The following is a 13,523-nucleotide window of genomic DNA, read 5'->3' on the forward strand; positions in this document are numbered from 1 at the left end:
AGCTCCAACTGCCAGAAGAAAGAAATCCAGCACAACAATAGCACACAAGAGAGTGAAGAACGAACCAACACATTTGGGAGTAGGAACACAAATGTTGTGATGCATCCTTCACTTGGAAATGCCTCCTTATATATGATCTAAAGAGTAACTGACCTCACAGGAAAAGATGCTACTTCTTCTTGGAGTGGGAACCTCAGATGACATCCCATGGACAGACCACCATCTTGGAAAGGCCAGTTTACAAGCTTGTCCACTTTTCTGGAACTCATTGCATTTGTTTGACAAGCCCAACTTTGACACTGTACCCTCTTTGATGAATTCTGCAATTCAGACTTTATTGCCCAGTGCTCCAAGCAGCTCACAGAACACCCCTCAGGGTGACTCCGAGCATGGAGATTTCAGAGCGATCCAAATCACGATATCTCTCAGGCTTGCCCTGAGAGTAGTGTTCAGTAAAATGCTGCCACATAGTATTTGGAGCACTCCTCCCTCTACTGAACCCATGTACATAACTGTAACCATTCCCTTCCCATAGCTAGCCTGCTTGAGTCACCTTCATGTTAAATCGGTCAATAATCATCTCTCACTTTTTTTAGATCCCCCACCTATGACCATGACTCCCTCAAGGGTCTGTGAGATATGCATAATAGCCTCCTTCAGAAATCTCTGCTGTCCAATATCAAGAGCATAAATGTTAGCCACAGTAAATCTAAAAGTACCCATTAAAAGCAGCCGGGTCAAGAATTTACCTTTGTCATCCAGTATGACTTTCTCCATTTCACATGTTGTAGCACGCCCTGTTTTGATGGCTCTTTAGGAACACTACTGTCCTGTGTACTCTTTGACCCCGAGGGGGAACCCATTCTTTTTAAGTGAGTTTCTTGAATCTGGCATATATATATATATATATATACACTGTTTTAGCTCATGCAACTTATTAAACGTTGCTTATGCATTAAGGCATGTATGTGCGCCACATGTGCACACTTCAGGGGTGCAACAGGGTGTCCTTTTGGAACCCCTGCACCCTTGAAATTGCACCCGCAATTTGCGAGTGCCTCTTGGTTACTCGCAAATTGCGGGCGCAAATCCTATTCATTCCTAATGAATGGGATGGTATTCCTTGTTTGCGAATCTCAATTTGCGATTCGTAATCAAGGAATATTAAGGACTTGCAAATATTTTTGATTCCTACCTACATTCAATTTGGCGAGTCCTTAAGAGCGATTCGGTAAAAATCGCTTTTAAGGACTCGCAAAATTGAATTTACCTACATCTGGTTTAGTGTGTTTCCAAACTTCAATGCTTGGGCGTGGTCAAAAGTGTTCTACAAGTTTCTGAGACTTTCTCTTTTTTTCCAGGTTATGGACTCCAGGCTGACGCAGAGGAGACCACGATTAAGATCACTGGATCGGCAGGTGACAAGCCCCCGTTGGAGCCAAGGAAGAAAATCTTCGGAGAACCATGACTGGAGAGCTTCTAACCAGGCAGGTAAGAAGCCAAGCAAAGGCAATTTGGGATATATGTTGTATTTATTCTACTGAGACCAAAATAGCTTCCAGATCTCACAAGATATGCAAATTGCCAGGATTGTGAGCCTAATGGTAAGTGCAATGGTCTCGGCAATATTATTGGTAGAGCTATTGGTATTGCTCATTATTTATTTTTTATTTTTTGTATCCCTAAATAAATGGCATTGTTATTTCTATTGGCATTAGTTTTTTTTTTGCATATGTGATTCCTATTGCATTAGCAGAGAGAGAGTGAGGTATTGAAATAGAGAGAGAGTGAGGTAGTGAGAGAGAGAGTGAAGTAGATAGAGAGTGAAGTAGTGAGATAGAGAGAGTGAGGTAGTGAAAGAGTGAGGTAGTGAGGGAGAGGGATGTCGCCCCTTCATGAGACCCCCCCCTATGATGTTTTCAGACCGGATATTACCTCGACCTAAAAAAGAGCGCTACGCACCACGCCGGCAACATTAAAACGGAAAAAAGGCGCTATGTCTGTCGCTGTTTAGGAAGTCCTTGTTTGCAGGTTCCGCTGAAGCCACACACGCCAGCACTCGCGAGACTAGCGCAAGGCTGCCTGTGGGAAGAGAAATGAGCAAGGATGCCTCGAGACCAGGCACAGATGGGCGATGCTGGGTGCCAGGAGAGAAGGGTGGGATAGAAGGAAGGCTCGGAAGACAAGGGGCGAAGGAGAGATACAAGGCAGGAGGGAAGAAACGTGAAACAAGGCGAGAGAGAAAAGGAGGCAGAAAAGAAGAGTACGGAGAATGAGAAAAGGGTTTAATCAATGAAGGTATGGAGGGAAAGAGGAATTTGAAGAAGGGTGGAACAGAGTGATGGAGGCAAAGGGGATGAAAGGTTAGACTCAAGGGAGACAGGAAGGAGGAAATGATAGGAAGGATGGGGAAGAGAGAAGGGAGAAGGGAGGAGAAGAGAGAAGGGTGAACGAAAACTTCTGGTCTGGAGAAGTGGGTGAATGACTTTTATTGAAAGGTGGCCTTTTTTATGCACACGGTTGCAGCATGGTTTCTCTCTTCTGGGTAAATTATCTTGCAACTTCACCTGGGCACTTAGCAGCCATCCCGTGACGTGGAAGAAAACAAGCCCACGTTGACAAGCGTGACCGTCGTTTTTTTGTCGGGTACCTCCTATCACTTACAATTTAAGAAATACATCTGAGCCAGAACTGTAGCGAGGAGGGGCGCACTGCAAGTCCCCAACAGTGGTTATGGCATCCACGGCCCAGACTTCTCGTGCACATATGGATGCAACGAAGGACGCAAACTTCGAGGGGCGCACTGCAAGTCCCCAACAGTGGTTATGGCATCCACGGCCCAGACTTCTCGTGCACATATGGATGCAACGAAGGACGCAAACTTCGAGCATAGTTGATCCAAACACGAAGCACCAGAGAATGTAAATGGCACAGGTTGATCCAGACACGAAGCACCGGCTGATCCAAGCTCGACCTGCTGGTTGTTGCAAGTGATTTACACCAGTCGACATCGAGCCGATGCACCAGTCTGCACACGCTCGAGCCTCCGACGGATACAAGTTACATGCTGAAGTTGAAACAAGCTCCATACGCCTGTTGATATGAGCTATATACATCAGTTGACAAGCTCCTTGCACCAGTTGATATAAGCTCGATTCACCGGTTGGCACAAGCCTCCGGGTAATGCAAGTTATATGCATCAGAGGCATTAGCTCTATGTGTCAGTTGCCATAAGCCTGGCGCAGTACTTCTGTTCAACATGCGCAGGGGGCTTTAAAGTGTGCACTAAAAAGAAGTCACTCTTGGAAATAAATGACCTTTAGACAGTTTGCCGGCTGTTGTTGCTGTTGCAATAAATCAAGGGAAGAGGCAGCAGCCCCCGTCTGTAACTGCCCTTGTTTCAGCCTCCAAATGCACCGGAGGCAGAGAGCTGCCCCGTGCTCCCTGGGTCGGGATAGCTGCACACTCTCCCCCACACCCGGTTAATGTAAACATCTCGCACACGCAGTTTATAAACGCCCCCATCCACGCACAGAGGAGATAAACCGAGGTAACCCGGGACAGACACGCGTACAGATGCGATCTGTCGGCCGGCACCGGGCTCAAGTGCGTGACTGTCTGGAGGACACGCGCGTCCTCCCACCCCGAGCCGAGGGCGGCCACACACCAGGGAATAGAGCACACAGCTGAAGGCGCCCCGTGCAGACGCCGTCCGCGAGGCTGCACCCCGCCGTGGGAGAGGTGCCCTCGGAGGTGGTCTGTGAAGTGGATCTGAAACCACTTTAATGACTATTACACACAGGGCTGCGCTCAGCTCCCATTTGTAAGTTGGGGAACAAAAGGTTTATTTTAGGACCGAGATGCTTGGCTCGCACAACTCCAGACGCGAATCTGCTTTCAATTACTGCGACACTTTCCACCGAGGGGATCAAATCCTCTGGCGCACCGCTATGCCTTCGATTATGGGAAGAGCGGCAGTTTTTGGGGAGCGGACTTCCACGCGAGCCTGTAGGTGCTCGGAGAGATACCTGCAAAATGGCGGCTGCAAGCTTCCGATTTTTTTCGAAATTGGGGGCGTGGTTTTGCTGTCCTGAGTGACGGATGACGTCACTGTCTAAAAAACAGCAAAACTTACGCCCCCAAATCCGAAAAAGACGGAGCCTATTCGGAGGGACGGCTCTCTCCTCCAATGGCTGGCCTCCGTTTAGGAAGCCAGCCAATGGGAGGGAGGCAAAAACCGAGGCGGGACAATATACCACACTAAGAAACATTAAATATCGGACTTCCGGTCTGCCTTTGGCAGACCGGATATTACCTCGACCATTTTAAAAGCTACTCTGTGCGAAAAGTATGTGTCTCAGAAGTTACTCTAGGTTGTTTGACTTAGAAACAGTGTTACTAAGGATTGCCATGCTGCACTCCTAAGGGCATTGCTCGGATTCTTACTTGCTCTTTCCTTTTTATGTGTTTTCTCTTAGGGTTGCTGCCGATTCCAAGTATGTCTCCGCGTGGCCATGTTACAGTACGCGTGGCTATGCCACAGTAGCTGGAGATTCTACAGGTTAGTGAGTCTTGGATTCTTTTAGTGGTTTTGCGCTTGAACGCAGATTAGGTCCTGATTGCAAAGGATTCCTATGACTTAAAGTCACCTGTTTTCGGATATCTTGGCCATGCCACCCTACCATATCCCGCCAAACTCATCCCTCCCTCCAAGTGCTGTCATTTTAACTGCAGCTCATCTACCTAGCCAGGGAAGGCCCACCACATGCCATTACTGCAGATCCTTTTGGCTGGGCCTTAAAAGAAGGATATAATTGGGTTTGTTATTTGTTAAATTACTGCAGTGATCTGCAACCTCACATATGTTATAGACTCATCTGCCCAATGAAGAGAGTGGGAACCTCAGATGATATCCCATGGACAGACCACCATCTCGGAAAGGCCAGTTTACAAGCTTGTCCACTTTTCTGGAACTCATTGCATTTGTTTGACAAGCCCAACTTTGACACTGTACCCTCTTTGATGAATTCTGCAATTCAGACTTTATTGCCCAGTGCTCCAAGCAGCTCACAGAACACCCCTCAGGGTGACTCAGAGCATGGAGATTTCAGAGCGATCCAAATCACGATATCTCTCAGGCTTGCCCTGAGAGTAGTGTTCAGTAAAATGCTGCCACATAGCATTTGAAGCACTCCTCCCTCTACTGAACCCATGTACATAACTGTAACCATTCCCTTCCCATAGCTAACCTGCTTGAGTCACCTTCATGTTAAATCGGTCAATAATCATCTCTCACTTTTTTTAGATCCCCCACCTATGACCATGACTCCCTCAAGGGTCTGTGAGATATGCATAATAGCCTCCTTCAGAAATCTCTGCTGTCCAATATCAAGAGCATAAATGTAAGCCACAGTAAATCTAAAAGTACCCATTAAAAGCAGCCGGGTCAAGAATTTACCTTTGTCATCCAGTATGACTTTCTCCATTTCACATGTTGTAGCACGCCCTGTTTTGATGGCTCTTTAGGAACACTACTGTCCTGTGTACTCTTTGACCCCGAGGGGGAACCCATTCTTTTTAAGTGAGTTTCTTGAATCTGGCATAAATATATACACTGTTTTAGCTCATGCAACTTATTAAACGTTGCTTATGCCTTAAGGCATGTATGTGCACCACATGTGCACATTTCAGGGGTGCAACAGGGTGTCCTTTTGGAACCCCTTCACCCTTGAAATTGCGCCCACAATTTGCGAGTGCCTCTTGGTTACTCGCAAATTGCGGGCGCAAATCCTATTCATTCCTAATGAATGGGATGGTATTCCTTGTTTGCGAATCTCAATTTGCGATTCGTAATCAATGAATATTAAGGACTTGCAAATATTTTTGTGATTCCTACCTACATTCAATTTGGCGAGTCCTTAAGAGCGATTCGGTAAAAATCGCTATTAAGGACTCGCAAAATTGAATTTACCTACATCTGGTTTAATTTGTTTCCAAACTTCAATTCTTGGGCGTGGTCAAAAGTGTTCTACAAGTTTCTAAGATTTTCTCTTTTTTTCCAGGTTATGGACTCCAGGCTGACGCAGAGGAGACCACGATTAAGATCACTGGATCGGCAGGTGACAAGCCCCCGTTGGAGCCAAGGAAGAAAATCTTCGGAGAACCATGACTGGAGAGCTTCTAACCAGGCAGGTAAGAAGCCAAGCAAAGGCAATTTGGGATATATGTTGTATTGGATGTATGACGTTACAACGCATACTTTTACAACGCCTACCTTTACAACGCATTTTTTACAACGCAACATCCATCACAACGCATTCCATTACAACGCATGCATTTACAACAAATTTTTAAAAACTACCTTTACAACGCATTCCATTACATCGCATACTACCTTTACAACGCATACCATTACAACGCATAACATTACTTTGCATGTAGGGTAAGTATTGGATAGTGTAGGGGTAATAATTACTATTCTAACTCCGGGGGGGGCAACAGTTTGGTAAGTGTTGGATAGTGTAGGGGTAAAAATTACTATTCTAACTCCAGGGGGTGCAACAGTAGGGTAAGAGTTGGATAGTGTAGGGGTAAAAATTACTATTCTAACTCCAGGGGGTGCAACAGTAGGGTAAGTGTTGGATAGTGTAGGGGTACTATGTGTTGTAATGCTATGCGTTGTAATGGTATGCGTTGTAATGACTGCGTTGTAATGACATGCGTTGTAGTGGTGTGCGTTGTAGTGGTGTGCGTTGTAGTGTCATGCGTTGTAATGGTTTCGTTGTAAAAACATGCGTTGTAATGGATGTTGCGTTGTAAAAGTTTTGTTGTAATGGTAGTGCGTTGTAAAAGTTGCGTTGTAAAGGTTGTTCCCCATTGTATTTATTCTACTGAGACCAAAATAGCTTCCAGATCTCACAAGATATGCAAATTGGCAGGATTGTGAGCCTAATGGTAAGTGCAATGGGAAGTAGGAAAGGAGCACTAAGTCGGAGTACGTTTTAGAGTGCTTCTGGAAGGACTCATGGGTAGTGGAGGGAAGGGCCAGGGGTCAACTTGGTTGTGGTAATATGCATGAGACTTGGAGGGAAGGACAAAGGGGTTAGCATGATTGTGGCAATTTGCACAGGAAGCAGAGGGAGGGCCAATGGAGATGCAAGGGGTCTGTAATGACTCAAGGGAGAAATGTACCAGGGGTACAGAGGGCACAGGTAGTGTGGGTTGTGACAGTGATATAATTGTAGGTCAGGGAGACCTAGCCCAGCCTCTGCTCTATCTAATTTAAGGACAGATAATCGTAACCTGTTCCTCTTGCCCGCCCAAACCAAAGAAATAAGAAACTAATTTATTTCCCTAAATGTGGATCGGAAAACTTGCATTGTAAATGATATAAGCAGTGGGGCAAGAGCACCATCTTCGCAAGCATGATATGACCTATTCTGAAGAGGGGGAAAGTATTTCAGAAGGCGATGTAATTTCGGAGTCCTTGCAGGACACCACCTATATTATAAGCATATTGTTTACCTACTGTATGGGCTATCTGCTCATCTAAGTAACTAAATATGTTCACTTCCCATTGTAGACCCACATCTGGTAGGTTTTCTGGTGTGGTTCCTACCACTTTCCCCATTAGAAAAGCCACCAGCTTATCCTGATTACCCTGAGATCAGATGCCATCCCAAACCGCTCCAATTCTTTCAACATTATCCATAGAAAAGCATGGGGCTAGCTAAGCTAAACTAGAGTATCACCTGCGTACATAGATACTATGGGGCCGATTCACTGAACTAATCTGAGATAATACCCTAAACTTACTACTTTTGGTATTCACAGAAGGCATTTAGTGGTAGTAAAGTTAGGACTCCTAACTTTACTGCTACTAAACTGAGATAAAATCCTAAACTTACTATTTTTGGTTTTCACAGAAGGCATTTAGGAGTAGTAAAGTTAGGACTTTTACTTTACTACTACTAAATGCCTTTTGTGAATACCGAAAATTGTAAAGTTAGGATTTTGTCTCAGTTTAGTAATAGTAAAGTTAGGAGTCCTAACTTTACTACCACTAAATGCCTTCTGTGAATACCAAAAGTAGTAAGTTTAGGATTTTATCTCAGATTAGTTCTGTGAATCGGCCCCTATATGTGTTAAATTCTCAATCTTGATCCCCCAATCCTGAAGCAGATCCTTAAAACTAATCCGCAAAGGTTCCAGAGCTAGGTTGAACAATAAGGGTGACGAGGGGCATACCTGACAAATCCCATGTTTGATTACCCATCTGTTGGATACCATGGGCCCAATCTCTCTCTAGCCATGGGCTCAGTATATAGCAATTCCACTCAGCCCTGAATAATTGTAGCAAACCCCATCTCATGCATCACTGTGGACATCTGTGACCTAATAGTGTCAAAACATTTTTCAATATCTAGTGCTATCAAGGCACCTGCTAGTTCCATTTCATGGGTGATATGCAAGACCTGTGGGAGCTGTCTGAGGTTCAGCAATGTGCTACTTCCCGGAATAAAGCTGTACTGGTCTTCATGCACTAACAACGCTGTAACATGTTTGAGTCTACTTGCCAATACATTGGCTATAAGTTTAACGTCAGTAGCAATTCTGGAGTGAGGCCCGTAAGAACTCAGCTCTAGTAGTCGTTGAGCCCCAATTGTTATCAAATATATTTCATCGCCTCCTTAATTTCCAATACAAAAATTGTATTGTGCAGAGCCTGCGGGCAAAGACTCCACAGGAGGACCCTAGGTCTGGGCAGAGCATCACAATAATCAATCACCAGTGGTGCATGATCTCTACAAGTTACGATCTGGTGGTGACAACATCCAAAGGCAAGGTAGATCTGCATGCCCATGTGTGCCCCACACAACAACTCCATCTGATGTGTTCGTGTTTCTATCTACTGACATTTATCCAGTATTGGCGTATCTTTCATAGACTTACATGCCTGAATCATTCCCCGTCGTCGAGATTGGAGTCAGATGGTAAAATATTCAAGCAGTGCTTTAAAAGCTTCATAGGCTATAATGGCCCAAGGCCATCTAAACAATAGCCTTTCTATGTCCTTTAAAAAAAAGGATTAAATGTTGTAAACCAGCCAATCAGCTGTTAGCACCCTCTAGTCTAGAACATACCGAGCAGAAGTAAGTTCTCTTCAGATTTTCACTGCACGTCGTGTGGACAGGAGTATCCCTGAGTTCTACTGTTTCCTCTTCAGCTTTCTCAAATTTTGACATGTCAGAAAGAAAATGCCATTTCCTCCCATGTAAAACCTGTGGCTAGAAAAGAGTCCATGTGAATGATCCATATAAGAAGTGCATTTACTGCTTCTACCCAAGGCGTTAGGTGAGAGAATGTAAGATATGCTGCACCTTCTCAAATAAAACCCTCAAGGACAGAGAGGGAAGGTTGTTATTGTGGGTTCAGACCACTAAACACAAGTTGCATTCTACTGATGAGGAAGATGACAGAGCCTCTTTTTCCCATAAGAGGGCCAGATCGAAGGACAGTTCCTCAGGTGGAGGAAAAACAAATTATAAGCCTTCCCAGGACTCCAAGACTTCAAAAAAAGAGAAGGTTGCTAAACACTCCTCTGAGCTGGCATTATCAGCAGGGCCGGACTGGCCACAGCGGGCACTGGGCATTTCCTCGGTGGTCCGCTACGGTGGGGGCCAGTTTTGGGCCCCTTGAGGGCCATTTTTTTATAGGGCCGTTTGTGCAGCACAGCTGCAATATCGGCCCCTGTAACAAAATCGTCCGAAACCTGACTTGGCACACAGCTTGGCCGTACCCCCAAACCCTGGGAAGTGGCCGAAAACTTTGCCAGCGCCGGTTTTGGCTCCCAGTCCGGCCCTGATTATCTGTGCATTCTACACCTGTCGGGAAGGAAGGAGATCATCTTAGAGCCTCCTAATCAGATCCTATGGGTAAGAAAACCCTTAAAAAATCATTGTAGACGACGCTTCCTCTCTCGTTGATGACATTCTGTGTTACATCAACGACGCAGGCTCCCATACTATCTACTGGAGTCTCCGCATCGAGGATGAGGACCCCATCGTCGTCGAGGACCGTCGACGCTCTCTCATTGGCTAAGATGCCGTCAGCAAAGATCCCGACGATGACGGATTCGTCGCTGAGTGTACCGACGACGACAACATCGTCGACATCGATGAGGATTCCATCGACGAGTGATTATTCAAGGCATCAGAGTAAGAAAGACGTTCCTACCGCCATCTATGCAAGAGTATAGCAAGGTTTTGCCCTTGCTTCCGTCACATCTGCTGGAGGATTATGTAGAAGAGGATGAAGATGGCTCTCAGCCCATCGGAGCTTCACTTAAAGTGTCAAGATGAGGAGGATGAGGACGATAATGATGAGACACAGTACTACCAGCAGGGGTATATGGCTCCGTGTCACAGTTACCAATATAGTTTTCAACCAGAGCCACGCCCGAGGGACAAGGCCCATCTGCCACCATCATTGATACAAGATCTACAGGCATGTTGGCGGATTACAGACAGAGGTTTCTGCCACAACAGAATCAGCCAGACAGGCCAGTACCTCAAGTAGATCCTACAAGTATGCCAGACGCTCACACGCCTAGCACACCTGTGAATATTCCGGACCCCAGAACAGCCGACCCTGGAGCACAAGACACTTCATCCTCGGAAGAGGATAGAGAGGAAGGTGAGCTGCCAGTCTCTGCTCCTGACCCTTGGGATGACTATGTTATTCCAACTCCCTCCCCTCCTCAGTACCTTCCATTAAACTCTCCTCCAGAAGATATCGGAGGATTTCATAACCTAATGCAGAAGGCAGCCAACAGGTTTCATCTGCACAAGGAAATTGGATACAAGGAAATTGGTACGCTCCATACCTATTATCGATTATATATGGCAGGAAGGCATCAAGATAATGAAAACAGCAGCGTCCATACCACCATTGCTGCCCCGTGTTTAGAAGAAGTATAGGGCTCCGGAGGACTCTCCATCTTGCCTCATTGGGCAGCCCAAGCTGGATTTGGTCATTTCTCATGCTGCACCAAGACGCTCTCAAAACCCTGCTACCCCGATTACTTCTCCGTATAAAGAATGGCATAGGATGGACATTTTAGAAAACGTTTTTCTTCTATGCAGCTGTGATAATTAGGGCAGTGAATGCTCCAGCCATTGTCGGCGGCTATGACTGCCAAATGTTGTCTGACATGGCAGGGTTAATTGACATTATCCCTGAAGATAAGAGACAATTGGCACATAAAATACTAGTGGAAGGTGAGCGTGCAGCTTCAGAAACCATTGACTGTGCCATTGATGTGGCCAATACTGGCTAATGTCGAATGGTGGGAGCTGTTGTGCTCCGACATCAAGGATGGCTGAAAGCAACCACCTTATGTGCAGACGAAGGTTTTGAATATGGCTTTTGATGGGGAGTTCCTCTTCAGAAAGCACACAGATGAGGCATTGTTGCTGATTAAAAATGACACGGACAACGCAGAGTCGTTCACACTACAATACAGAAGGGTGCCTATCAGAGGTGCTAGAGGGTGAAGATTCGCCACTTACAAGGGAGGTTACCAGAGGGCTCAACAGTATCAGCCATACCAGACACATTATTGACAATCTTATAATCCTCCATTACCGTCAGTCGGCTACAGCTGGTTTCTCTCGCCAGGGAGGCCGCAAGCGAACGCCTCAAGATTGTGATTCAGGCCCAATGATCACGCCAGAGTACCAGAGTACCAGCTCCCCTCCCCAACCAGCCTGTGGGTGTAAAGATTTTCAGCTATGTCCACCAGTGGCGCGAAGTAACAACAGATCTCTGGGTGTTGGACCTTGTCACCAACAGTCACACTCTAGAATGCCTTTGGCACCCTCCAACTACTCCAACCAAGACCCCCTCATCTTCATTTATCACGAAAAGAAGCTTTGGTCATGCTTGTCAAAGAAGCGATAGAGGAGGTGCCGAAGTCACAAAAGAGAAAATGTTTTTATTCTCTTTTTTTCCTAATAAAAAAGAAATCAGGAGAATGGAGACTGATTCTGGACCTAAGGAATCTCAACACGTTTTTCAACAGACAGACGTTCAGAATAGTACTGCTTTCCAACATCCTACGTCACTTAAACTAAGGAGATTTCATGACCTCGCTCGACATGGAAGACTCATATTTCCATATCCAAATCCATCCGAAGCATCGGAAATTCTTAAGATTCACAGTGGCCGGTACCAACTACAAATTAAAAGTACTTCAGGTTGGCCTCAAATCAGCACCACGGATTTTCACCAAGTGCCTGGCGTCCATAGCAGCAGCCCTACAATCTCAGGGGCTTCAAGTATTCCTGGATCTCGACAAATAGCTGCTCAAAACCCCAACAGCCCAGGAGACCAGTTGAGCTACGAGCACCTGCCTTCTCATGTTCAGGACGTTGGGACTCACTGTAAATAAAGATAAAACTTTGTTCCATCCAACTCGTCATATCCTTTCTGGGAGTGTCCAGAGACACCATTCAACGCATATAGTTCCTATCTCACAAAAGATAGATAACAACTGCAAACGCTTGCAAAGAGCATATCAAAATAAGGGTTAGTTTCTGTGCGAATGTACAAGTCACTCCTGGGGATTTGTTCTTCAGCAATAAATCTGGTGCCACTAGCCAGCGTGAAAATGAGGCCTCTTCAAGAAGAGCTACAAAAGCAATGGCAACAGGCTTCAGAATCCTTCGAGGACGTAATTCAGATCACAACACAAATGGTAAAAACACTGCAATGGTGGTTTCATGCACTAAATCTTGTACAAGGCCTTACTTTTCTCCAGACTATCCCAGTCTTCATACTGACAACGGACGCCTCAATGGTAGGCTGGGGAGGTAACCTGCAAGAATTACTAATTCAGGGCAAATTGTCCTCCGCACAGAAGTTTCAGCACATCAACAGTCTAGAACTCAAAGCCATATTCCTATATCTTCAGGCTTTCTTGTTGAGAATAGGGGGCTCCACTGTGCTGGTTCGTACAGACAATACAACCAGCATGTTCTACATCAACAAATGGGGAAGAACAAGATGCATTACGCTATCTCAGGAAGCTCAGGAATTATGGGAATGGACGGCACAGCATGGGATCTCTTTAAAGGCAGAGCATGTCAGAGGTCTGCACAATGCTCTGGAAGACACATTAAGCAGAACTCAGACCAGTTGTCACGAGTGGGGCTCGAGCAGTCCCAACTCAACAAGGTATTTCAAAGGTGGGGAAAACCAGCTTTGGACCTCTTCGAGACGAAGGAGAATGTCAAATGCCAGTACTACGCCAGCAGATTCCCTCTACCAGGGTCATGGGGTAGTGCCCTTTTAATGCGATTGTCTGGGATATATGCTTATGCTTATCCCCCAATCACGTTAATTCCCAGGGTATTAACCAAGATAAAACCGAAAGGCTGTTGTCTGATCCTGATAGCGCCACAATGGCCCAGACAGTATTCATTCCTGGAGCTACTCCTGCTGTCGGAGTCGAAGCCCATTCG

General features: G+C 45.8%; 1 protein-coding gene across 7 annotated transcripts in view; it reads left to right on the forward strand.

Annotated features, from left to right (window-relative positions):
- LOC144754565 (uncharacterized) overlaps positions 1-13,523 on the forward strand; it is a 431,150-nt gene that overhangs the window by 190,257 nt on the left and 227,370 nt on the right. For 6 of the 7 annotated variants that reach the window (XR_013594746.1, XR_013594745.1, XM_078642501.1 and 3 more), the window contains exons 3-5: positions 1,362-1,491; positions 4,479-4,561; positions 6,063-6,192. Coding sequence is in view for 1 of the 7 variants with exons in the window: in XM_078642503.1 (XP_078498629.1) it covers positions 6,066-6,192 (127 nt within the window). In the remaining 6 variants the exon portion in view is untranslated. The remainder of the gene's footprint in view (positions 1-1,361; positions 1,492-4,478; positions 4,562-6,062; positions 6,193-13,523) is intronic. The other variant, XM_078642502.1, reaches the window with a different exon arrangement.

The sequence above is a fragment of the Lissotriton helveticus genome, chromosome 5_1, assembly GCF_964261635.1.
Source record: "Lissotriton helveticus chromosome 5_1, aLisHel1.1, whole genome shotgun sequence".
Lineage (NCBI taxonomy): Eukaryota > Metazoa > Chordata > Amphibia > Caudata > Salamandridae > Lissotriton > Lissotriton helveticus.